General features: G+C 40.6%; 1 protein-coding gene across 4 annotated transcripts in view; it reads left to right on the top strand.

Moving 5' to 3' along the window:
• ARHGAP44 (Rho GTPase activating protein 44) overlaps nucleotides 1-26437 on the top strand; it is a 184670-nt gene that overhangs the window by 113950 nt on the left and 44283 nt on the right. For all 4 annotated transcript variants that reach the window (XM_014864181.3, XM_014864180.3, XM_070482315.1 and 1 more), the window contains exons 5-7: nucleotides 5673-5784; nucleotides 7822-7898; nucleotides 15333-15450. In XM_014864181.3, coding sequence (XP_014719667.1) covers nucleotides 5673-5784; nucleotides 7822-7898; nucleotides 15333-15450 — 307 coding nt within the window. The remainder of the gene's footprint in view (nucleotides 1-5672; nucleotides 5785-7821; nucleotides 7899-15332; nucleotides 15451-26437) is intronic.

Genomic DNA, 26437 nt, shown 5'->3' with positions numbered 1-26437 from the left:
GTGGAGAGGCGTGGGTGACAGAATGCAAAGCTGCCGTGTTATGTCTAGCGGTAGTTCCTGAAGAAGAAAAGAGAGAGAAGGGAAAGTTTATGGTTGAATGTTTCTTTTCTAGGTTTGAAGAAAAACATAAGTCTTTAGATTTAAGAAGCAGAGAAAGTCCTGATTGAATCAACAAAAGGACATCCATCCCTGGACATATTGTAGTAAAACTACAGATTATTAACAAAAAAGAGAGACTTTAAAGTCAATCAGAGAAAAAGATAATTATACATAAAAGAACAGTTAGACTGTAAACAGACTATTCATTAGCCAAAGTAAATGTCAGGAAATAATGGAGGAATATCTTCAAGCATTGAGAAAAAATATGAGAAACCTAGATTCTACGATAAACTAAATCACTGTTCAAGAATAAGGCGGAAATGAAGATATTTTCAGGCAAAGATTTGGAGAAGTTACTGCTCGCGCTTTCTCACTGAGAGAACTAGTCGAGGTTATGTGAAATAGATTATGTCCAGAAGAAAGGAATGCAATGCAATTAGCAAGACAGCATAAAAAATTAGTAAATCTGGTGTAGGGGATGAAAAAATCTTATTTTTCCCTCTACTCTTCTTGGGTTTCTTATTGGGGCCCTGAACATTAAATTGACAAAAGACAGATTAACAAGAGAAAAGCATACACATTTTATTAACACGTGCGTTGCGTACACATGGGAGAACTCAGTGATGAGTCACTCGAAGGGGTGGAAAAAGTTGGGCTTATATCACGTTTTTCACAAAACAACAATTTTTAGAGAAGTGACAAGACAAAGGAAAAGAAATTTGATTGTCTAGGGTGACAAATTGTGGGAAAGCAAATATATGAGGGAACTAATGGAAGATAAGGACTACTTAGTAAGGTTTGTAATGTAGGTTCCTCTGGTGCCTTTTCTGGGCTGATAGGGGTCTACAGTTTGCTCTGGTGATTAACTTCTCTCCTTCCTAGTAGAGAGGGGAAGGGGGGACAACTTTACAAATTTATGTCCTGCTTTTAGGTACATAGGGGGAGGGCAGAGAGCTTTTTTATATCTTCTTCTAGGTTCCCTTCAGCTCAAAATCATCCTTGTGCCAAAGTGGCATATTTTGGGGTGGCAAATTCTGCTACTCTTCAGTGTAAGGAAATATAAATAAATATTGAATTAAAAAATAGCAATATAACAGTGATTAATTTGGGGGGGCATTAAAGCAAAGTGAAACTAAAATACTAGAAAATAATCACATGAAGCATTGCAAACAGAATTGGTGTTTCAAGCTCTTATATTGTTTGAAAGGAGGATAAAGATATTACATTTAAACTTAAAGGGAAGTTTGCATGTAAGAAAAGTAAGAGTAACTACAGAAAGAATGGAAATAGAATTTATAACGTCAAAACCAATAAAAGGATGGAAAGGGAAATAAATAAAATAGAAAAAACCCATAGAAGGGACTAAAAGAGAAAAAAGCAAAGAAAAGCAGGATACACGGAAAACAGAAAATAAAGGTAATAGCAATTAATGCACATATATCTATAATTATAAGAGATGTAAATGGAATAAAGTCAACTTTTTATAATATAGAGAGTCTCAGATGGATAAACGTGAAATCCTGCTGTGTGCTCTTTCTAAGAGACAGGTCTAAAACATGATGACACAGCATGGCTGAAATTAAAGGGATGGAGGACATCCAGGTAAAGAAGACAGACTGAACAAACGTGTCTGATTTCGTTCCCTTCCCAAATCCACTACAATAAAGAGCTTTTCTTTTCTTAACAGACATAAACCCATAAAGACAAGAAAAACAGGAAAGAAGACAAGCAACAACATTTTGTGTGCTGTAAAGCATTACGATTGACTGGGAACTGACTTAGCAAGTCCCAGGGAGCTGACTCCCAAGCCGGAAGGGGGATATGCAGAGAACCCACATCATTTATACCATGAAATGCTGACAAGGCTTAGGGATTGGCAGCACCAGGGAGGTCTGGAATAGTGGGTCTTTGGGGGTGGCGTGGTGATTAAAATCAAGAATGTGGGTTGAAAGCTAGTCAGGTGCCATTTAGACCACTCAGACCCAGCCCTTATCCATACCTCTGGGAGACTCTTGTCCCTTGCCTCCAACCCTAAGAGAAGTCTGGAGCTTGATGCTCCAGAGAAGGCAGAACAGAACATCCCTAGACTGGGGACACCAGGCACCGTGGAATGTAAGGGTCCTTGTCATTACAGAAGAGAATTAAATGATCTAATGCATACCAGATGCTGAGACTCTTCCCCTACTCATGCGGCTCCCAGGCCTTTACCCTCTAGGCAGGAAGTTAGAAGAACGTTCTTTGGAGAATCTGACCAGCCCAATGGGAATGAACTAAACATTCCAGGACATTGGAGGGGGCAGTGCTCTAGTGAATGGCCCAGCTAGATCATCCTGCAGACCAGCTCACAGCTGACGAGCTTCACTCACATACTCTGAGCTTTGTAGTCTCCATTCTTGAAGATAGACAGGTCACCAGACGTTGGAGGAAAGTCTCTAACCTGAAGCCTAGACGCCAAAACAATCAGGAAGAAATTGATATTGTGTGGAAAAGATTTCAGGAAAACTATCACTTAAATTTTCAAGTGATAAGAGAAGATAATGCATCTATGAAATAAAAGAACAGGATGTTAATTAAAAAATACTTATAGGAAAGAAATATTCAGAGATCAGAAACAAGCTCATAGAAATGAAGAACAGGACATTCTCAGTAGAAGGTTTGGAAGATAAAGTTGAAGAAATCATCCAGAAAAGAGAGCAAAAAGACAAAAATGTAGAAAATAGATGTTAGAAAATTAGAGGACCAACCTGGAGGTCTTAGGCCTATATAACAGGAGTTCTGAGAAATGGAGAGGAAGAAATCATAATCCTAATCATAATGAAAAAAATAATCCAAAAGAGTTTTCCAGAACTGAAGGACATAAGTTTCTATATTGAAAGGGCCCAGTGAGCTCGTAATGCAATAGAAAAATTTAACCCTGTGCGTGGGCTCACTGCCAATGAGTACTAGTGACAAAAGATTCTACAACCTTCCGGAGAAAAAAATGGTCACTTACAAAGGGTAAGAAATCTGAATGCTTCCAGACTTGCCAAAAGCAATAATGGAAGCTAGCAGATTATTGAACAATGCCTTCAAAATTCTGAAGGAATATGAAGCATGGAATTTAGTATCCTGCCTCGCTATCAATCAATGTGAGGGGGGAGGAGAATGTTGTGACATGCAAGGTCTCAGAAGTGGACTCCCCTCACACTCTTCTCAGAAAGCTAAAGCATGAGGTGTTCCGTGGTGGAGGAGTGACCAAGAAAGAAAGGAATAGGAATATAGGAAACAGGATATAGGAAACAGCATGTTCAACCCGGGACAGAGAAGGAGAGAGAGAATCCCAGGAAATGGTGGAGGAAGATCGCAGGAAGACAGCTGTGCCTAGGGATAGAAGGAAAACTCAATCTTGATTGACATGGGTCTGGGAGAGACTAGTTCAAGAAGATGAAATTCGTTCATGTCAAGTGTGGTTCAGTATCTTAAGAGGCAAACTAGAAAAGTGGCAGAGGATTTTGGGTTCAATCAGGTATACAGAAAACTAAAGCAAACCAAGACAAGGCAGTTATTAACTCCAGAGAGAACCACTAAGTGTGCAGGAAAGACCAGTGATCATAATACACTCCCCAGCTTAACTCCGAATAGCATATGGAGTCAAAATATAGTGTAAAGACTATCTACTGATACAAATAAATAGAGGGGGGGAATGTAAATATAGCTAAATTGTCATTTTCTGTAGTTAAGAGTCAATAGTGAATGCTAAAAATTTTAAAAAGAAGTAGCAGTAGAAATATGGAGTTAGAAGAATCAGATAAAAGACACCATTAAAAAGGTACAAAGATGAACGCACAACCTGGGAGTTGGCATTTGCAGCAAATATGAAAAAGAATTGGAATCATTCTATATCCACATGCATGTCTGTAAGTATATAAAGAACTCTATGAATAAATTCCAATAAATAGGTCCTGATACAAAAATAGCCAAAGACTATGAATAGGCACTTCATGGAAGAGGGATGCTGGATTGTCCAAAACGTGAAAAGATACTCAGTCTCACCGGTAGTCAAGGAATGCAAACTAAAGCCAGAATCAGATATTTTGAATCCACCAGTGTGGCAGAAATTAAAATGCCTTACCAGTACTGTGAGTTGGCAAGAGTGTAGAGCAGTGGGAACTCTCATTTGAGAGTGAAGCCAGTACTGTCACTCTGGAGAGCAATTTGGCAATATCTCGTAAGGTTAAGGGTATGCATATCTTCTCTCCTTTGCACAGAAGAATTTTCACACCTGCAGAAAGAGACAGCATATGTACTGCAGCACTGCTAGCCAAAAATTGCTGGTACGGAAAGGCTTAATAAATGGTGATATATCCATAGAATGGAATTCTGTACTGCAAAATGATCTAATTCGGCATGTGTCAAGATGGATAAGCCCCAGAGATAATGATGAATCTAAAAAGCGAATAATAGGGGCTGGCCCCGTGGCGGAGTGGTTAAGTTCATGCACTCTGCTTCGGTGGCCCAGGATTTTGGTGGTTTGGATCTTGGGCATGGACATGGCACTGCTCATCAGGTCATGTTGAGGCAGCGTCCCATATAGCACAGCCAGAGGCACTCACAACTAGAATAGACAACTATGTACCGGCGACTTTGAGGGAGAAGAAGACCAAAAAAAAAAAAGATTGGCAACAGATGTTAGCACAGGTACCAATCTTTAAAAAAGAAATAATAAATAAATCACAAATAATAGCAGGATAGGTTCAGGGCGAAACCATTGGTGTAAGTTTTTTGAACTGAGTGAAGGAGCAGGATTATATATTGTATGTGAACACATACGTATGTGGTAAAAGTGTAAAAATAGGGACAGGAAAGGTACGTACTAACTTAGAATAACAATTACCTCTTCCCATACTTTTATTGATTTGAAAACACTCTTTATGTGAGTTTCAGTTAACGTGGTACCATGCAAGGGAGAACTGCTTGTATACCATTCAGGGGAATTAACATCTTTGAAATGTTGTGATCTCTCACCTAGGAATATGGCATAACTTTCTACTCATTCAGGTCTTTTGTTTGCCCATTATTAGTAAACTTTTGGAATGGTTTTTCTGTTTCGATTTTTCAGTGGATAATTGTCTACATCCTGTGTTAAATAACTTTTCATAGCTTAGGAGAAAGAGTTTTCTTTCTGTTAGAGCGTAGTAAAGTTGAGTTTTGGTGTGTGTTTGAAGATGTTAGTTTGTTCATGCATCAATTTTAGCTGGGTTCTCCGGTGCTCTCAGGGGAGATAGAAACACTGGCTCTTTTTAGGTCTATGGATTTAGCATGCGTGAGTCTGTCCTCTCCCTCTCTCTCTCATGTTTCCCTACGTGTCCCTTTTTACCACAAGCACACAGTAGGTACTCAGCATCATTTAACAAACTGATGACTTCAGAAATGCAAGCGGATGGAGCAAGTTGGTCAATGGGACGCCATGGAAATCAACCAATTTATTAACACTGTCTCATGAAAGTTTACCCAGCCGGAGGTGATGACAGTATGATGCGGTGACATCTTGCTTTCTAGGGTATTCAGTATGTTTTCTTCCCCTTTGGTTGCAGGAAGATGCTGAAACTCTGTGGAGAAACAGAGGACAAGCTGGCTCAGGAGCTGATTCATTTTGAATTGCAGGTGGAGAGAGATGTGATCGAGCCCCTGTTTCTGCTGGCTGAGGTAGGAAGCAGGCATGAGACTAGGCCTAAGTGAGCAGGGAAGGACAGCACAGTGCGCCCTTTAGTCCATCTGCTTCCAGCCTCGTTGTTGTTTCTGTCCCTCACCCACTCCCTGACACTGTTTTTCATCGGGGATTATTACCACCCAACCACATAGTCAAGATTCCCCAATATGGCAGCCCTTTCAGCTGTTTGCCACCCGCTTCTCCCCCCACGCTCTTCTCTGTTGACATTCCAGCGGGTAAACATGCAAAGCTGGCAGCATTACTCCTTCCCCACCAGTCTCCACAGCTCTTGCCACCCCTGCCCCTCCACTCGCCTCATCTTCAATGAAATGAACAGCTGCCCCTCCTCATGAGGGACTGGGGACCCATGTCCAAGAGACTCTATAAGGCCTCTTGCAGTTTATATAAGTCGATTCTCTTTGGACTATAAAGGACGCTAAATAAAACTGTTTCATTAAAAAGGAATCTTGATGTCTATGTGACGATTTTGCTAGCTTCAACTATTATCAATAGGAAGAGAAATGGTTGTGGGACTTTATTTTCCCTGAACCTCCTCCTAGTTGCCTTCAGTTGCCATACAAAACCTAACTGGTGCTGCTAAAGACAGCAGGTGTGGGGGAAAAAGCAAAGACAAAAGCCTAATCAGCACCGTCCCTTAGAACTGCCTGTAATGATGGAAACGTTTGACCTCTGCACAATTTGGCAGCCACTAGCCACCTGTGGCTTTAGAGCTCTTGAAATGTGGTTACTGTGTCTAAGGAACTAAATTTTTAATTTTGTTTAATTTTTGTTCATTTGAATTTAAAATGACATAGCCACAGGTGGCTCCAGGCTACCATCAGACAGCATTTCCTGAGGCCATGCTTGGTTTCCTTTCTGGACCGCCCCCAGCACCTCCACATCCCCTGGTGCTATTTCTGGGACAGATGTATGCATAAATAATTACCTAAGTGCCTAAAAGTATTCAAGGAGAAAATCCTAGATATGGTGTTTTGATGTAGACCAGCTCTAGACTTCTCAGATCCATCCTCTTACAGGTCATCCCTCAGCCTAGAATATTCATGAGAGGCCCTCTGCTTTTCCTAAGGGTGATCTGGGGTCCCCGCCAAAGCTGAAAGCAAACCCAAGGGGCAGGGCTGAGCTGGGTGCTGAGAGTCGCTTGTACAAATAAGATGCCCGCGTAACTCTGCAGCTTTGCCTCTAGGCTCTGTGATGGCGCCAGGTGCCCGGAGTCTGTTACCTTCTCCTTCCCATTGGAAGTGGTTACACTCAGGACATTACTCACGCTGCTCCTGAGAGTGAGTGGAAAGCACTTCATGGAACACTGGATCTTCTTCACATTTTTGCTTTATATAAAAGCCACGGCCCGAGATGATTTTGATTCAGTTTACAGCCAATTTCCCTTTTAAATTCTCACATCCTGCCCCACTTTTGCTGGGCCTGGGACCAAAATCCTGCACTGGAATGTTCAGTTAAGTCATTTTTAGAAATAAAAATATAAAAAGAGCGTCCACATACAACCACTATGGAAGAACTCACAGCTGAGAGAAGCCATGGTGATGGTTATTCATTATTTACTTTGGAAAAAGTCTTACTTTACTTCTACAGAAATAGATCCTAATTACATTCCCCACAGCCTCAGGTCTCCTGAGACTGGTGGTCTTTTCATCCTTCTGCTGTCTGTTTTGAGTTGGGTCTGTGTGTCAGATCTGACTGCGTTCCTCCCCGCCTTTGGCCCTTACGCGGTAGAGAGAAGTGATTGAGCCTGTTTTTGCTGGTTGAGGTAAGAGCAGCCATGAGAATAGGCCTGAGTGAGCAGGGAGGTGCGAGAGCCTCTGAGACAGTCTGGGTTGATGGAGGGCCTGGCAGACGGCCAGCAAAGAAAGAGCAGACTTGAGCTCAGGAAAAGGAATCAAGAATTTCATCTGAAAAGGATTGGGAGACCTCTAGCAAACTTGTTGGGTGGCTGTCAATAGTTCTTTAAGACTTTATCTTGCACTTCCGTTTGTGCCTTTTATCTCCTGTAACCACAGGTGGAAATCCCAAATATTCAAAAACAGAGGAAACATTTAGCAAAGTTGGTGCTGGACATGGATTCTTCACGAACGAGGTATGTAGGGTTTCTTTGCTCTCCTTTTTGCTTCTTTGAAGGACTGGTGATCATATTTGGGGGGAGGGTTTGTACGTGGGTGTGTGTAAGTGTTTTCATTCATCTAGTCTTTAACGCCTGCTGTGTGCCAGGCGCTGGAGGTGAGAGTAGAGGGCTGGAGATATGGGGTCTTGCTCTCGAGGAGGCTGCAGTCTGGTTTGGGAGGTAGACACGAAGCGGGTGAACAGACACACAAGATGGTTTCAAGTGGCCATTGTCATGTAAAGAAAATAGCACAGGGCAATTGTGGCAGGGAGCGATGAGGAAAGGGGCAACAGCACAAGGTAGAGGACCACAGAGAAGGCGTTTTTGCGATGACACTTGATCTGAGACATAAACGATGAAAAGGAGGCACCAGGCAAAGAGCTGCTGCAGAACTATCTATGGCAGCAGGAACAGCACATACAAAGCCCCTGTGGTGGGAATAAGGTGGACATATCCAAGGTACAGAGTGAAGACTAGCGTGTCTGGGGTGGAGGGGACAAAGCAGGTAGGAGAGCAGAGACCAAGCAGGCAGGATGGATGATATGTCGTGTCTATCATGAGGGGAGAGTTTCAGATCCTGGGGACCCGTTCACCTTCTCCTGAAGCCAGTGGTGTAGACATCTCCTTTCTGTAGTCATTCTCTAAACCTGAGACCATGAGAGAAGTAAAGTTCCCACAGGGCCGCCCTTCTCCTGCACCCATCTCCTGGAAGACAACAGAAAATTCCTGTGACAGCAGGGTATGCCAGAGGCCCTGAGGTGGCCTTGACTGTGGCTGTGGCTGTCAAATGTCATGGTTGTGCACATATGCCTTTTTATTTTCTACAGTGGTGTGTGTGTGTGTGTTTGTGTAAGTCTGCAAGTTCAAAGAATGCAGTCTCCTGAATATTAATATGAAAGGAACATTTCACTTCTACTTTAGGTCTGTTGTAGGTCGATTTTAATAATCTCTACATCTTGTTTTAATTTCTTGAGAAAAAGAGATGGAAAGAAAGCAGAATATCCTTGGGCTGAGAGATGTAGGATAAAGCGTCCTGTCCCAGGAATCAGAGACGAAGTACCAAGAGCTCCATCACCCATTTCCTAGACCTGTGACCTCGGTCAAGTCCCTTAGCCTCCCAGAGTAGTAATTTCCTCACCTGGACACAGGTAGTAACCACATTTGTGAGTTGACCTGAGGAGGCTGTTTTGAGTGTCACGTGAGATCATGTAAAAGGAAGCTGCTACTGTACGTAGTTGGGACACTGGAATTCTGCGTCTGGACCAAGGAAAAGTATAGGGCGTTTCCCAAGACCAGAAATAAAACAGTTAGATCAGCAGAGAAACACAAGTTTCTTTAGTTAACTTCATGTTCCCCAAACTTCAGTCCACCTGAATGATTTTTGCCATCTGTGCCTGCAAATCTTGTAAAAGGTTGGCTCTCTTTTGCAAAATGAATCTATTTAAAAAGAAACTTTAGAGCACTCACATAAATTGAAAAACAGTGCCCTTTGCAACAAATATCAGGTAAACATGGATGTGAACAGGATGAAAGCAAAGCCAATGTTAATCCATTTTAGACCTTCTTGCCTGCGGAAGGCTGGAGTCCTGCAGATTGTCTCCTTTTGTTACGAAGGAAGGGGAGGAGATGCTGCACAGTTGTTCTTCTGGCCCAGATCTGGGGCTCTCTCCTTAGTGTGCTTGGAGGGATGGAGAGCACAGATTGCATGTGGAGTATTGATTTGGTGTTACTTAGTACTGCGTCCTTGTACCACAGAAAATTGCCTCCCACAACGCCAGTGTTCAAGTCCCTTGCTGGGGTAGTCATGTAAGATGATTGAAGAAATGCTAACTGTCCCACTTTTAGGATGATGGTGGACACCATGCTCCTGGGTTTGCAGAGTGATTTCCTTCTCTGAGGACCTGAGTGCTTCGCTCAGAGGTCTTTTCTCTGCTTCTGTAAGGAAAACCTGAATTTTCAGCTCAGAGCTTCTGTTCAGAGGGCCGTATGCTAGCGTCAAAGCTTATCATTACCATCTGCACTTACATATTTTTGTTTAGTCTTCTTATGAGAGGGAGAGTTACTCCTGGGTGACAGCCACGATCAACCCAGTCTTGTGTGATGTTTTTAATGGTGAAACCAAGTGGTGTGTAGATTCTGAAACCTTAGAGAAGTGTCATGAGGGACCTCTCATCCATGTTTTAACAAACTTTTTCATATTGTCAGCTTGTGTATTGGGGTCTTCTCTTCTATATTGGATTTGGTAAGGAGATATCTACTTCCCTACCCAAATTTTTATGCTTATAAACTTCATCTTAGACACTTTACAACCTTTGTTATTTCAGACAAAAAAAAATCCTTTTAGATGATCCTCGTATAAACCTGACCCTTCTCCTGGGTCATATTGTGGTTTGTCACAGCCCACTCTATTAGTCGTGAGTTTGGGGGTTGAGGGTTGCTTTGGAGGGATTGTTGGCAGTACAGCTCCTCAGAAGTGCGGTTGACTTCCCTTCAGGTCCCTGCTCTAGTGACCATGGGAGAGGATCTAACCCACAGCCTCAGTTCAGGAATCCTCATCAGTTTAGGATATAGGCTTCAGGATGAGAGGAGCTCTCTTAGCAAAGCTGTCCTCTTTCTTCCCACTTTAATCTCAGACTAGCCATTTCTAGTCTATGTTTGTCTGTCTTGTAGGACCTTACTGAAAGCCACAAGAAGAAGCCAGCCCACCCCAGTGCTCTGCCTTTCCCCTAACCCTTCACTCTTGGTCAACACGAGGACTGCATCCCAAGATACAGCCATGAGAGTAAGACCAAATGCTGTGCTAGCAAATAGCAAGGATCACCAGCTACTCTTCTGGAAGAGCTGGGTTCTCACTGCCCCCCACCTCCACCTCACACTACTTCCCCATTTAGTCAGTTTCTACATGTGAGGTTCTGTCTTCCATCTGATCACCAAAGCTTTCTTTAGTCCTCTTCTGTCTTTCATGAACTACACTATCCAGACTAAGCAGTGTACTCCAGGTGGAGACATACTCTGCCTTTTAAGAAAGGCAGGATGTTTTTATATATTGTCAGCACATCTTGATCCACAGTTCCATGACTGGATCTTTGAATTCTACCACAACTCTGGCGGATACTGTCAAATCCAACAAATCTATCCAGCATTTCATTAGGTCTAACTCCAGTGTGTACATTGGTCACTATTCAAGTAAATCTGGCTTGTCTGCTTCAAAAGCCAATTATATAAACCTTAATAACCTCAGAGAAGACTAAAGCTTAGAAGATGAATAAAAGATTACAGATGAGAAGAATGGAGGTAAACTCAAGGAAACTTTACACTGAACTAAAGATTATGAGTTGAATTGAATTGAATGTGAATGATACACAAACATCTTTTCTTTCACAGGTTTGCTTTGGCAGCGGTTAAAGAAGGAACTCCGTACCTTCCCAAAGTCTGCCTAACTTGTTTTTGGGCATGTATCTTAAAGTCAACCCTTCTGGGTCCAGGATACGTTATGTTTCTGCTGAATAATAGCTGCCTCTGGGTCCTACTGCTATGGACTGAATTGTGCCCTCTCCCCTCCCCCACCGGATTCATTGTTGAAGCCCCTACTCTCCCCCAATGTGACTAGATTTGGAGCTAGGGCCTTTAGGAAGTAATTAAGGTTAAATCAGGTCATAAGGGTAGGACCCTAATTTAATAGGCTTGGTGGCCTTATAGGAAGAGAAAGAGAGAGGGGTCTCTTTCCTGCTGCATACACTCTGAGGAAAGGCCATGTGAGGACAGAGCGAGATGGTGGCCATCTGAAAGCCAGGAGGAGAGAACTCACCAGAGCTCAAACCCTACTGGAGCCTTGATCTTAGACTTTCTAGCCTCCAGAACTATGAGAAAGTAAATTTCTGTTGTTGAAACCCCCCAGGCGATGGTATTTGTTATGGCAGCCTGAGCAGACTAAGACACCTACCTTGTTTGCAAGCAAGTGAATGAATATAAGTAAAACAGGAGAGTTTTGGGGAAGGATGCTGGAAAAAGTAGATAACTAGAAGTGGAACTCTGGAGCTGTGGCAGTTCTGAGGACCTCTGGGACTGGCAGCAGAGTCAGTGCCGTCAGGAGCTGTTCCTCATCTCCTGCCTACAGGCATCTTTTTCTTCAATCCACTGTCCTCACAGTTACTGGATATCCTTTGGGTTCGTGTCTCCCTGGTATGAGCCCTCTTCCTTTTGTTCCAATTCTGAAAGTACAAAGGAGGAGCTCCATTTGCCTGGACTTTGCTTATGTGCCCATTTCCTTGGCCTGTCCGTTGGCCAAGGTAATGAAGGGCAGGCACGGGCTTGGCTTACATTGTGGACCCTCATCTTGACCACTCACTGCCAGGGCCATGCAAAACTGGCAGCTCCTTTTGGCCCGCACTTTAGAGTGGGGGTGGAGCAGGACCCCAAACAGCAGAGGATGCCAATGGCAGAGGGAAGGAGAAAACTGAACAGATGAAATCACAAATGTCTCACTAAAGGAACTTGCCTGTTTGCCTTCCAAAAATTCTTCTGGACTTCCTTTTGCCCTGAGCTGATCTTGCATTTGCCTTCTCGACCCTTCTCCTGGTCCCTGAAATTGCATTCCCTTATTTCTGGTCCTTTTCTCTCCTCCAGCCTTCATTAAACTTAGTATTCTGTGTTCATCTCCCCCAGGTCACAGAATGGTAGCATCTTTTCCAGAGAATGATGGTGACATGTCAGCCACTTTAGTGGGAAGAAGTGTACTTTCTGCTCTTCACTTTCAAAGCTCAAACTTTTCTTGGCCAAGAGTCCCTGTTTCTTCATCTAATAGAGCAGGGCAGTTCTTTTTTTTTTTTTTTTTAAACATTGGCACCTAGGCTAACAACTGTTGCCAATCTTCCTTTTTTTTTTTTTTTTTTTTTTTTTTTTTAAGGATTGGAACCTGGGCTAACAACTGCCAATCTTTTTTTTTTTTTTTTCCCTGCTTTATTTCCCAACCCCACCCCCGCCCCGGGTACATAGTTATATATCTTAGTTGCAGGTCCTTTCTAGTTGTGGGATGTGGGACACCGCCTCAACGTGGCCTGACGAGCGGTGCCATGTCCGCGCCTAGGATCCGAACCCTGGGCCGCTGCAGTGGAGCGTGCGAACTTAACCACTCGGCCACGGAGCCGGCCCCACGCAGTTCTTGAGTTTACTTGTAAAACAGCTAGCTGAGGAGACCGCCCCCCCCACCTCAAAATTCATGATTAGTGTCTCTTTTTTCAACAGAATACTATCAATACAAATTTTTCCACATTTTCCTTGCTATTTTGTTATTTGATATCCACAATCTTATTCTGTATCTCATCACTATTTTATAATATCAAAATAGATTACTTATATATTGCAAATAAAATTCCCTATAAAGGGAGGGAAAGGTGTATGTTTTTAAACTACTAGGATATTGACTAAGGGACAGAATTGGGGGAAAAAATAGAAAGGATTAGGAAGAGAATAAAGAGGTAACTTGGGGAAATAAGTCTCCATTTTTATATATATGTTAAGTCTAAATTGGGTTTTTTAAAAAAAATCTAATCTAGATCTTCAAAGCTGTAAAAATCAGCTTAGTGTTTACAATCCCTTTATTTCTTTATTTTTGCACTTACATGTTGGTTAGTTGTTTTTTCTTTGGGTAGCAAGAGCCAGATGGTGGGTGTAGCTTGATCCCATAATCCAGCATGGAGGTATAGTCATTATCTGAGATCTAAATTACAGCCGTGGCATCTCATATTTTATTTGACAAAAAACCCCCACAACACTTTAATACTTTGTTTAAAATGGTTAAACCTGGGAGGTATTAATTAAATATATCATTTCTGAAGGGCTATAAGGAAGAATTGCCCAGGAATTCTTACTAATCTTTAGCTGTTAGTTTAGATTTTTAAACATTTTTGTGTAGAATATTTTCTTCTAATTTGCCCTGATTTCTTATCTTGGCATCAGGAATCTTCCCCAGGATGTGTCCCCATCTGTGGAACTTCAAGCCTGCTTTTAAAGTAGTTTTCCCCTGGGTGCACTTTTTAAGTGACAGGGAATCCTGTATTTGGCTACTTTTTGCTAATAGCAAAGAGAATTTTAGTTGCCCTTTCTTATAGAGCCTCACACTCTTCTGGGTTGCCTGCATATAACAAAAGAGAAGAGAAAAATTGTGTAGAGAAGACACCTAGTCATTAGTTTCTTGCCTCTCAAAGTGAAGGTGACATTGCACTCTTTGCCTCTACTTTGCATGGTCAAAAAGCCAGATTGAGCCCTCAGAGCAGTCTGGTTTGGTCTCTATGCTATTATTGGCCCGCATGCTGTTTAAAAGAGACTATTTAGTCTGTTGCCACATTTCATCAGAAGAGTTCACATGACAGTTTCCGCTTGCCAATTGAAACGTCTGGCATCCCATGACCCACGCTCCTGCTTCGGTCCCATTGGCCCCAGCTGAAGAGCAGCCGCTGCCTCTAGACAGGGCAGCACCCCCCACCCAGGTCCCCATCCTCTCGCTGTCTTTCCTGACTTCCCAAGACCGTTCTCATCCTGATTACACTGTTGCTTTTCCTTAGAGCTGAGAAATAGTTTTATATCTCATATCCCTATGACAAATAGGAAGTAAAAAAATTGAGTGGACTAGTTTTTAAGATAATGACCCATTTGACTTATTTTTCTTACTTGCTGGGCCCTGTAAGCTATTGAGTTTACAGACTCAGTAGGAAGAGGAACCATAGCTACCACCATCTATTGTAATTGGAACCTTCTTTCAGGGCTTGCTCTTGGTAATTCCCTGAGTATGACATATCAACAAGAAGCATTTGTACAAATTCCCCATAAAAGTTCCCAAGCGGCTCCCTTGGAAGGCCGGTATTCTCTGCCCAAAGAGAAATGTTTAAGAAAATATAAATGAGGCTTCTCAGTGTTGATGGGACACTGTTTTGTGGTTACCAGTGGAGATTTTGATTTTCAGTTTGTTTTCACTCTTATCCACGTGTCCTCTCACCTAGCATACGTGATTGGCGGCAGCCAAGTCGGTGAATGTCTCCAAACTCAAGTGCCCACAGGATAGACAGGGAATTTAAAGGAATGACGTAGACTGAGCTTCAGAGAAAGCAATGGTGATGTCATTGGCCTTAGTGTTCAGAGGACAGTGGGGAAAATGGTGGCAAACTGGGGAATGCTTGCTGTGCCTGAAGGAGTTTCCAGTCCTCAGCGCCAGCACTGACTACTGCCAGCTGGAAATTCGAGCCCCCTTCTCCTGGTCTGGTACTCAGTATCTGTTCATTCCCTCTGCTTTTGAGTGAGGGGCTGTCGTTTCCTGGGTAATATTTGTAACCAGCTCTTTTCTCAGTGTTCCCACCATATCCCCTGGCTCTACCTGCCTCACGCCTCTCTTCTTTTTCTCCTGTTTTCCATCAGGTGGCAGCAGACTTCCAAGTCTTCAGGTTTGTCCAGCAGTTTACAGCCTGCGGGTGCCAAAGCTGATGCCCTCAGGGAAGAAATGGAGGAGGCTGCCAACAGAGTGGAGATTTGCAGGGTACCCTCCTCTTTGCTCCTCTCTACTGGGACTGATGGGGGGGCCGTAAGGGAGTTCTTTTTGCTCACTAGGATTCTGTTAAAACCCTAATCGTGATCCTCTGTTTGAACTAACTGCCCCAGGCTTGCATCCTGGCATCTCCAAAGAGCCCAGGATGAGCCCCGAGAGTTGGGGCTTTGACCGTGACCTCGACAAGGGGCAGCGGTGGGTCATTCTTGGTGTCCTCCATGGTGGGCAGAGGGAAATGACCTTGGTTTCTGCATGAAGCTTTTAGAAGTCATCTGAGTCCCAAATAATAGATTCTAGGCCACACAAAACAATTGAGAATTTAGACAAGAGATGAGCTTTCACTCCCTGTTGATATTTAATTATCTTCTTGTTTGCCTTGTAATATTTCCTGAGTCATTTATCAGTCTTTTGTTTTCTGGGAGACACTTATCTATGACGTTGAAATGCTGGTCAATGAGATAGCCACAGAAAAGAGAACTGCCCACTTTTTAAGAGAGGAGCGCCTCGTTCTAAGAATGTGCCTCTGCGCTTGGGAATGACAGATACCCTGTACTGTTCTGTCTCAAATATTTACCATCTACTTTTCCCACAGATGTTTTACAGGGCTCAATTAGTGATACGCCACTCACGATACTCTGTGTATGTGTACATCTGTATACAGGCAGATATGTCAGTTTTGGTTTCGATCCAAGGAACAAAAATAATCATGTTTCTGAAACTATTCTGGGTACCTGTTGTCTTTTTAAAAAAATTTTATTGAGGTAACATTGGCTTATAACATTATATAAATTTCAGGTGTACATCATTATATTTCAGTTTCTGTGTAGATCACATTATGTTCACCATCCAAAGACTAATAACCATCCATCACCATACATATGTGCCCTATAGTCTTTGCCCTCCTCCCTCCCCACTTTCCCTCTAATAACTACCAATCTAATCTCTGTATCTATGTATTTGTTTGTTGTTGTTGTTGTTGTTTTGATCTTACACTTATAAGTGAAATCATACGGTATCTAACTTTCTCCATCTGACTTATTTCACTTAGCATAATACCCTCAAGATCCATCCGTATTGTCACAAATGGCAAGACTTCATCTTTTTTATGGCTGAGTAGTATTCTATTGTGTACATATACCACATCTTCTTTATCCATTCATCCATTGATGGGCATTTAGGTTGTTTCCAAGTCTTGGCTATTGTGAACAATGCTGCAGTGAACATAGGGGTTCAAATATCTTTTCAAATTAGTGTTTTTGTGTTCTTTGGGTAAATATCCAGAAGTGGAATTGCTGGATAATATGGTAGTTCTATTCTTAATTTTTTGAGGAATCTCCATACTGTTTTCCATAGTGGCTGCACCAATTTACACTCCCACCAGCAGTGTATGAGGGTTCCCCTTTCTCCACACCTTCTCCAACACTTATTTCTTGTCTTGACAAGGGTGAGGAGATGTTTCATTGTGGTTTTGATTTGCATTTCCCTAATGATTAGTGATGTTGAACATCTTTTCATGTCTCTGGCAGCCATCTGTATATCTTCTTTGGAAAAATGTCTGTTCAGATCCTTTGCCCATTTTTTAATTGGGTTGTGTGCTTTGTTGTTGTTTAGGGGTACCTGTTGTCTTAATCCTGCACAGTTTTAAAGGAGAGCAGCCACTTTGTATGCAGACATCTCTGTTCTTTGTGGCTCTCTCTAGTCTGGTTAGCTTTGCCATTGGCTTATCCTTCTGCAATCAGCCTGTGCAGGTAGCTTTGACCTTACATTCAGGTGACATTCAGAGTCAGATAGAATTTCTGTCTGAAATTAGAAACACTGAAAAATCTTTAAACAATTCATTATCTCTCAGCCTGCAGTACCATGGAACCAGGCAAAGTAAGGTACTTCCAATACTTTGGATCCGAGATTCTTCGTGAGTAAAGCCAATGTGTCATTTAAACTCCTGTGAAAACAGCGAATATCCAGCTGGTGTTCTTTGTGAAGTATAACTCTTCTCTCCTGCAGATTTCGCTTTTCCTCTGCTATTCTCTACCCATTTACCATGGATTTATGTACTTCAGTTACGAATTTTGTTTCTTATAAACAAACTTTTAAACTTCTTCGGTAGACACAGGAGGGTGGTGTTAAGAGGCGATGCTGAATGTGAGCATCTGAATACATCAGAATAAAAGTTGATAGCTCCATTTGTTCTTGGGGAGCTTCCTACATTTGCTGGTTTTACCAAAAAACATATCAAATTTCTCTTCCAAGATTACAAAAGTATTACTTGTTCACCATGACCAGTGAAAATATATCAAGAAAAACACCAATAATCTCTCTCTTCCTGCCCAGCAACCAATCCCTCTGTTTGCAAAGAAGGGACCAGTTTCCCTCCACAACGTTTATGAAGACTTGTTGTGAACAATGCACTCTGTCATGTGCCAGGTGGCCATAAAAGTCATAAGGACAAGGAAGCTAGTGTTAGAAGCTGTTATACAGCCTTCCACGCCTTTCTTTGTAATCATACAAGCACACTGTCATATATAGCATTTTTCTTGTTACTTGTGTGTGTGTGTGTTTATAAAACAGTCATGTTGCTTATATTAATCTACCATTTGCTTTTCGCAATTAACAATACGCCCTGGACATCTCTCCAGGTTAGTAGCTATAGCTCCAACTTAATCTTTTTAATAAGGTATGTAATACTCCATAGTGGAGATATATATGCCATGATTTATTTAGCTATTTTTCTAGTGATGGATGTGTGAACTACACTGTTTTGTGTTGTTTTGCCATCAAAAATGATACAGTCAGCGTCCTTGTATGTGTATTCTTACGCACTGGTAATTTTTTTCCCTTTAGGATAGATTCCTAAAGGTGATATTTTTAGGTCAAAGACTACGTATGCATTTTAAATTTTAATAGGCATTGACAATTTTCTTCTCTGAAAAGGAACCTGCAGTTCACATTCCCACCATCAATATGCAAAATTGCACATTTCTCCTCATCTTTCCCTGTAAAATATGTTGTTCCTCTTCTCAGTTTTTGCGAGTCTGGTGAGGGAAAAAAGCTCTCTCTTTGTTATTGTCATTTTAATTTCTCTGAATATTAGTAGTGATGAGTATATTTTCATGTGTTTATTGAACATTCCCAGTTTGGCAAATTGCCTATTGGTATTGGCAATTGGACCAATATTTCTATTGTTTTTTAGTATCAGTTTGTGTAAATTCTCTGTATATCAGGGATATTAAACTTTCTTCTGTTTGTTGTGCTACAGATACTTTTTCCAGTCTGCCATTTGTCCTTTGACTTTGCTTGTATTGATGTCTGCCATTATTAAAAACTTAATCATATGCCTGTATTTCCTTTGCGTGGGAGGGAGAAGGGCCCAGGTGGTCCATCAGGCGTGCTCCACATCAAGGTTAAAAATTTATTCTTTAATTTTCTTTTAATGTTCCTAATGCATTTCGTATATCTATTTAGTGCATTTTAATACACCTGAAACTTACTTTTATACATGGTGTGAGGTAGAGATTTTTTTTCACCCCAGATGGATAGCCAAGTATGCCAGCATGATTTATTAAGTAAGCCACCTCTCCCTGAAGTTTCTCATCTAATTCCTCAAATTTATTTCTGGGCTCCACGTTCTAGTAATTTGTTTGTCTATTCCTGGAATAATACTATACACTTTCTATTCTAATGACTTTGTAGCAATTATAATATTTATTAAGATACCCCTCTCTTTCATGCTTATCTGGTCCTGTCCATGACCTCTGTTTCATTATATGAATTTTGCACTGATCATATCAAGTTAATAAAACCACACATTGTGCTCTAGATGACTCTATTTGTGTGCTGAGCTGATCCTCTTGAGAACATGCACTGACGTTTTTGTTAAAGTTCTCTTCTGACTGTTCTTGTATTTCTACTTCATTGGTTGCCAGCCATTCTAAGTATCTACCGTGGTCTTCCTCCCTCCCCTTTGTGAGTTTCCCCCGTATATTTTCGTAGTTTTGTATTTCCTCAGCAGGCAAGACATATCTTTAGGATCTCCTACCTTATGGCAACCCAGCAAAATGAAAACTTGTGGGTTGCAGGAGAGTGAAGTGTCCATCTGATTCCTCTTTGTTTAGGCACAGAGAGGACCAGGCAGAGCTGCCTCAATCTGTGGGACCCAGAGAGCTCTAGCCCACCAGGAAAAACAAGTCGGGGGGGGGGGGGAGTTCCATCAGGCAGCACCTGCCGAGACCTCAGGCGTGTGGGCAGGAGCAGCATTCCTTGCTTGTGTTGCTTGGGGAGCCCATCCAGTCTCTGCTTTGCTTCCATATTTCGAAAAGAGACAAGCACCACTCTTCACAACTGGCACCTGGTTTCTCTTTCCTTCCTGAGGTTGGATAATTTTTCACTAAGAGGAGAGACAGTGAAGAAAGACCCATGAACAGTGGAGTAACAACAGAGAAGACAATGACTAGAGAAGTAAACCGCTTGATGACTGCAGTATCAGTGTCATTTTGTTTTGGTTTTTGTTCAAAGTTTAGGGCTGAAACCCTAGGGTTTTTCCCTGGAAGGGGATCCTTTCCCCCTGCACCTTTTCTCCTTGTATCCCCCTTGAGATGTATCTCCCCACATCCTATCGCTTGTATTCCTATCTTTACTCCACCATGTCACTGTCTTTCCCACTAAGCCTTGGCCTCTCGCTTTTTAAACGTGTCTCTTCTTTTCCATCTTATTCTTCTTTAATGTATCATTTTTGTTCCTTGAAAATCAAGCTTGAATCCAGGAAAGACGGCAACTGTCTAGCGAATGCACTTGTCTAGCCCGTTTTCTCCTCCTCACAAGGAGATTTAAATGAACATAGATGTCAGACCAAAGAAAACACTGAGTCTTGACCCACAGCTCCTCTTGTGAGAAAATTAGTCCGGTGTTATGGTAAGTCAGCCAATGAGATCCTGGCAGAACCCCTTACTACCCTCTAATATGGAAGGCTGTGGAATAGTTGGGGAACAATTATGTTGCTTGGATCCCTTCTGCCAAAGAATCTCCTGTATAGATCTAAGGGCAAGCGTGGCCACAACCAGTAGGAAGCCAGTGGGTGGCAGATCTTCCACTGGTGTGAACACTCCTGATATACTGCTGAGATCTCAAACATGCCAGGCAGTGTATAGATAATTTTCCTATGTTAGAAAACAATGATAAAATACTCAAAAATTAGAACACTTTTGAAAAAGATGTACTGATGGTAAAAATAAATTTTAGACAACATATCTTGGTGCTTAAATAAAACAATAGATAAAGGTGAAATAAAGTTGTTTGGTAAAATGGAAAGGGAACTGAAGGAGATTTGCAATTATTTTTTTAAAATAAAAGAAATAAATACAGGTGTAGAATTGCTGTTAGTAAAGGGCAGAATTGATACTGCAGAAAACTGAACCAATGATGTAGAGAAAAGCTTGAGTTCCTGTAAGCTCCCTGCCCCCACCCGTGCACACCTTCCCCGACTATCAACATCCCCCAGCACACTGATACATTTGTTACAGTCAGCAGCCTACACTGGGACATCGTTATCACTTGAAGTCTATAGGGGTTTTGGCAAATGTATAATGACATGTGTCTACCACTGTAGAACCACACAGAATGGTTCCACTGCCCTAACAATCCTCTGTGTCTAATCATCTCCCCCTTCCCCATACCCCTGGCAATCACTGATCGTATTTTTACCATCTCCATTGTTTCACATTTTTCAGAATGTCATATAGTTGGGCTCATAGAGTTTGTAGCCTTTTCAGATTGGCTTCTTTCATTTAGTGCTATGCATTTAATGTTCCTGGTGTCTTTTTATGGCTTGATAGCTCATTTCTTTTTTGTGCTGAGCAATATTCCATTGTCTGGATGTACCACAGTTTATTTATCCACTCACTACTGAAGGACATCTTGGTTGCTTCCAAGTTTGAGCAATTATGGATAAAGCTGCTGTAAACTTGTGTGTGCAGGTGTTTGTATATTTTCATTTCATTTGGGTAAATACCAAGAAGCACAATTGCTGGATCTTATGGTAAGAGTAGGTTTAGTTTTATAAGAAACTGTCAAACTATCTTCCAAAGTGGGTCTATGATTTTGTAGTCCACCAGCAATGAATGAAAAGTTCCTTTGTTCCACATCCTTGTCAGCATTTGGTGTTGTCAGCGTTTTGAATTTTAGCCATTCTAATAGATGTGTAATTGGTATCTCATTGTTATTTTAATTTTCACTTCCCTAATCATGTGATGTTCAACATCTTTTCATATACTTACCTGGATGTGTGTACAGGCATACCTCTGAGATATTGTGGGTTCCTTTTCCAGACCACTGCAATAAAGCAAGTATCACAATAAAGCAAATCACACAAATTTTTTCATTTCCCAGTGCATATAAGTGTTGTGTTTACACTACACTGTAGTCTATTATTGTGCAATACCATTACGTCTAAAGAAACAATGTACATACCTTAATTAAAAAAATGCTTTATTGCTAAAAAATGCTAACTATCATCTGGGCCTTCAGGGAGTTGTAATCTTTTTGCTGGTGGAGGGTCTTGTAAAAAAAAAAGAAATATCTACAAAGCACAATAAAGCAAAGCAATAAAATGAGGTATGCCTGTATATTCTTTGATGATACATCTGTTCAGGTTTTTTTGCCCATTTTTAAATTGGGTTTAGAAGTGTGTTGTTTAATCCCCAAGTATTTTGGGATTTTCCAGCTATCTTTCTGTTATTGATTTCTAGTTTAATTCTATTTGTGGTCAGAGAGCAGAAATTATATGATTTTGTTTATTTTAAATTTGTCAAGGTGTGTTTTATGGCCCAGAATGTGGTCTGTGTTGGTGGATGTTCCATGTGAGCTTGAAAAGAATGTGTATTCCTCTGTTATTGGATGAAGTAGCCTGTAGATATCAATTATATCTAGTTGATTGATTACGCTGATGAGTTCAACTATGTCCATACTGATTTTATGCCTGCTGGATCTACCCATTTCTCATAGAGAGGTGTTAACATCTCCAACTATTATAATGGACTAGTGTATTTCTCCTTGCAGTTCTATCACTTTTGCCTTATGTAGTTTGAGGCTCTGTTGTTTGGTGCATACACATCAAGGATTGTTATGCCTTCTAGTAGAATGACCCCTTTATCATTATGTGTTGCCCCTCTTTATCCCTAGTATTTTCCTTGCTCTGAAGTCTGCTCTATGTGAGATTAATATAACTACCCCCACTTTGTTTTGATTAGTGTTAGCATGGTGTCTTTCTCCATCCCTTTGCTTTGAAACTATATGTATCTTTGTATTATTATATAAATATATATTAATATTAATATATAATATATTATAATATATAATATATAATGTATAATATTAATATATAATATATATTAATATATATTTGAACTATATGTATCTTTATATTATTATATTTATATTATTAATTATAAAATATGACTAAGCTAGTTTCTTATAGGCAACATATACAGCCATGTGTTGCTTAATGATGGTGATATGTTTTGAGAAATGCATTGTTAGGCAATTTCATCATTGTGCAAACATGATGGGATGTACTTCCACAAACCTACATGGTATGACCTACTACACACCTAGGCTATATGGTACTAATCTTATGGGACCATAGCTGTATATGTGGTCTGTCGTTGAATGAAACGTCATTACGTGGCAAATGTAGTTGGGTCTTGTTTTTTGATCCACTCTGACAATCTCTTCTTCACATATAGTCTAAGTATCTTTTAGTAACAAAATATTCCTAATTTCATCCATTTCACTGATATATAAGCATACATAGCACATATGTGTGTGTGTATATATACATACATACATAGTTGCTATTATTTTGAATAAACTTATGTTAGATCAATTAAGAATAAGAAAAATAAAAGTTTTATTTTACCTTCACTTATTCCTTTTATGATGCTCTTCCTTTCTTTATGTAGATCCAAGTTTTTTATCTATATCACTTTCCTTCTCTCTGAAGAACTTGTTTTAATGTTTCTTGCAAGGCAGGTCTATTGGCAACAAATTGTTGCTTGTCTGAGAACGTCTTTAGTGCTCCTTTACTTTTGAAGGATAATTTTGCAGGGTATAGAATTGTAGGTTGGTGGGTTTTTTTCTCTCAACACTAAATATATCAGTCTTCTCTCTTCTTGCTTGCCTGGTTTCTGAGAAGTCAGACCTTTGCTCTTTGCTCTTCTATAGGTAAGATGTTTTTTCCCTGTGGCTTCTTTCAAGAGGGGTTTTTTGTTTTTTTCTTTGATTTTCTGAAGTTTGCATATGATATACCTAGGTGTAGGGTGTTTTGTTTGTTTGCTTGTCTGTTTGGGGTTTTTTTTTTTTTTTGGCATTTATCCTGCTTGATGTTCTTTGAGCTTCCTAGATCTGCGGTTTGGTGTTTGGCATCAATTTGGGGAAATTCTCAGTCATTCTTGCTTCAAATGTTGCTTCTCTTCCTTTCTCTCTTTCTTCTCCTTCTGGTGTTCCCATAACGCATATGTTATATCTTTTGAAGTTGTCCCACAATTCCTGGGTGCTCTGTTCCTTTTTTCCAGTCTTTATCGCTTCGCTTTTAAGATTCAGAATTTTTGTTGACGTATCTTCAAACTCAGAGATTCTTTCCTCAGTCATGTGCAATTTCCTGATGAGCCCATCTGAGGCATTCTTCACTTCTGTTACTCTATTCTGGATCTCCATCATTTCTTTTTTATTCTTTAGAATTTCTCTCTCTCTATTATCCATCTTTTCTTGTATGTTATCTACTTTTTCCATTAAAGCCCTCAGCATATTAATCATAGTTTTAAAAAGAACTCCTAGCCTGGTAATTCTAACATCCTTGCCATACCTGACTCTGGTCCTGATGGTTGTTTGGTTTTTCAGTCTGTGTTTTGCCTTTTAGTAAGCCTTGTAATTGTTGAGAGGTGAACGTGATGTACTGGGTGAAGGGAATTGTGGTAGACAGGCCTTTAGTAATACAGTGGTAAGGTGTGGGGGAAGGGGAAGCATTCTACAGACCTGTGACTAGGTCTCAGCTTTCTAGCTAAGTCTGTGCCCCTGGACTATGAACTTCACCAATGCTTCTAAAAGTTTTTGTTGTTTTTTGCCCAGCTTCCCAGGGGTTTTTTTGTTTGTTTTAGGTAGGATATGATGATGCGAGTTGGGTATTTCCCTTCTCCATAGCATGGAAAGCTAGAGCCTGATAGAATCAAGTATTTCCTTTGCCTCGGATCAGTAAGGCTCTGATAAAATCCCTGTAGGTTAGGCTCGGATAAAATAATTTCTCCTGAAGGTAGGTCTTGTTAAGAGGAGTACAGCGCTCAAGTGTCTTTCACAGTGGTTCCTTTCCCCTTCCCCTTGCTAAAGGCAGGAGAGGATTTTTCTCTGATATTTACTGTGAGAACTTGGTACAGCTCGTGGAGGTAAAACTCACAAAAGTGTGGCAGCCCCCCAGTGACTGGGTCCCCTTAGAGTTTTATAATTTTCAGCTGTGCCCACACTGAACCTCCAGCAATTTATCAATTACAGTTCAGGTTTTCCTACCCAGCACTGGTTTCTATGGAGGTTTCTGCTTTGGGAAGTTGTGATTCTCGTATTCACCTGTCTCTCTCTCTAGTTTGGTGGGCCGCAGTTTGCCATGTGACCTCTCTTCTTTGATGGATCTAAAGAGTTGTTGGTTTTTCTGCTCAGCTTTTTACATCTTGTTAGGACCAAGTGGTCCTAACACTTGGACTTTGAAGCTCCTTACGTACCAGATTGGAAACCAGAAACCAACAATGAAAATCAAGGTGTTACTTTCTACCAAGAAAGAGTATTCAAGAGAGCAGTGTTTACAAATATCTTGGGAATTGTTTTTTAACAATAGACATATTTAAAACCCTATAATAACATCATGTAACATAGGATAATTATAAAATATGACTGAGGAAATAAAAGAGGCTTTATAAAATTGAGAGATGTTCCTAGATGAGAATAGTCAATATTATAAAAATTTGAATTTCCCCAAATCAGTTTGATTAGAACTGCAGACAGTTGATATAATTGTAATAAATGTTTCAAAGGGTGATAAAAGTTTTCTGAAGTTAATGTGGGAGAATTATTGGAGCTTTGAATTACTCTCGTAAAATGTTTCATGAGTTACATAATTAAAATATAGTTACTATTAAAAAAAATAGGTCAGTGGGGAAAAAAACAAGACATCCCAGCCAGAAGAAAATCCAATATGTAAGTATATGAGAAGTTTCATCTGTGACATTTCCAGTCCATAAAGACAGTCTATTCTATTCGTGAACAATTCTGAGACACTTAGTTAGCTCTTTGAAAAAAACATTCTGTATCTGATACAAGTACCAAAATAAATTCCAAATTTATTAAATATTTAAATATTATATTCTCCACTGAACATATATATGGATATTTATATTGTTGTTTGAGAAGCCCTAAGCAGATTATCATAGGAAGAAATCATAAGAGAAAAATTTAATAGATACTACTACATGGAAAAAGCATAAAAAAGTACAGTACCAAAAAAAAAGAGTTGTAAATTGATACTATTTAGGCAAATGGCATATTGGGGAAAATAGTAGTAGTATCTGACAAAGCCAATAGCTAATGGTCCATCTTCAATCTAAAGAACTTTTACAAATCTTATAAATATGAAACAGATGAAGACTTCTATGGAAAATGCATACTCGAGGTCAACAAGGAATTAACAATGGATGACATAAATAGACTATAAATCTAGAAGAGGGGCTGGCCCGGTGGTATAGTGGTTGGGTTCGCATGCTCCACTTTGGCAGCCTGGAGTCCATGGGTTCAAATCCTGGGCACAGACCTGCACACCACTTGTCAAGCCATGCTGTGGTGGCATCCCACATACAAAAAAATAGAGGAAGATTGGCATGGATGTTAGCTTGGGGACAATCTTCCTCACACACACAAAAAAATTAGAAGGTTATTGTGGACAAAAAAC

Source organism: Equus asinus, chromosome 13 (assembly GCF_041296235.1).
Source record: "Equus asinus isolate D_3611 breed Donkey chromosome 13, EquAss-T2T_v2, whole genome shotgun sequence".
NCBI lineage: Eukaryota > Metazoa > Chordata > Mammalia > Perissodactyla > Equidae > Equus > Equus asinus.
The sequence above is the reverse complement of the archived record's forward strand: the minus strand, read 5'-3'. Positions and strand labels throughout refer to the sequence as shown.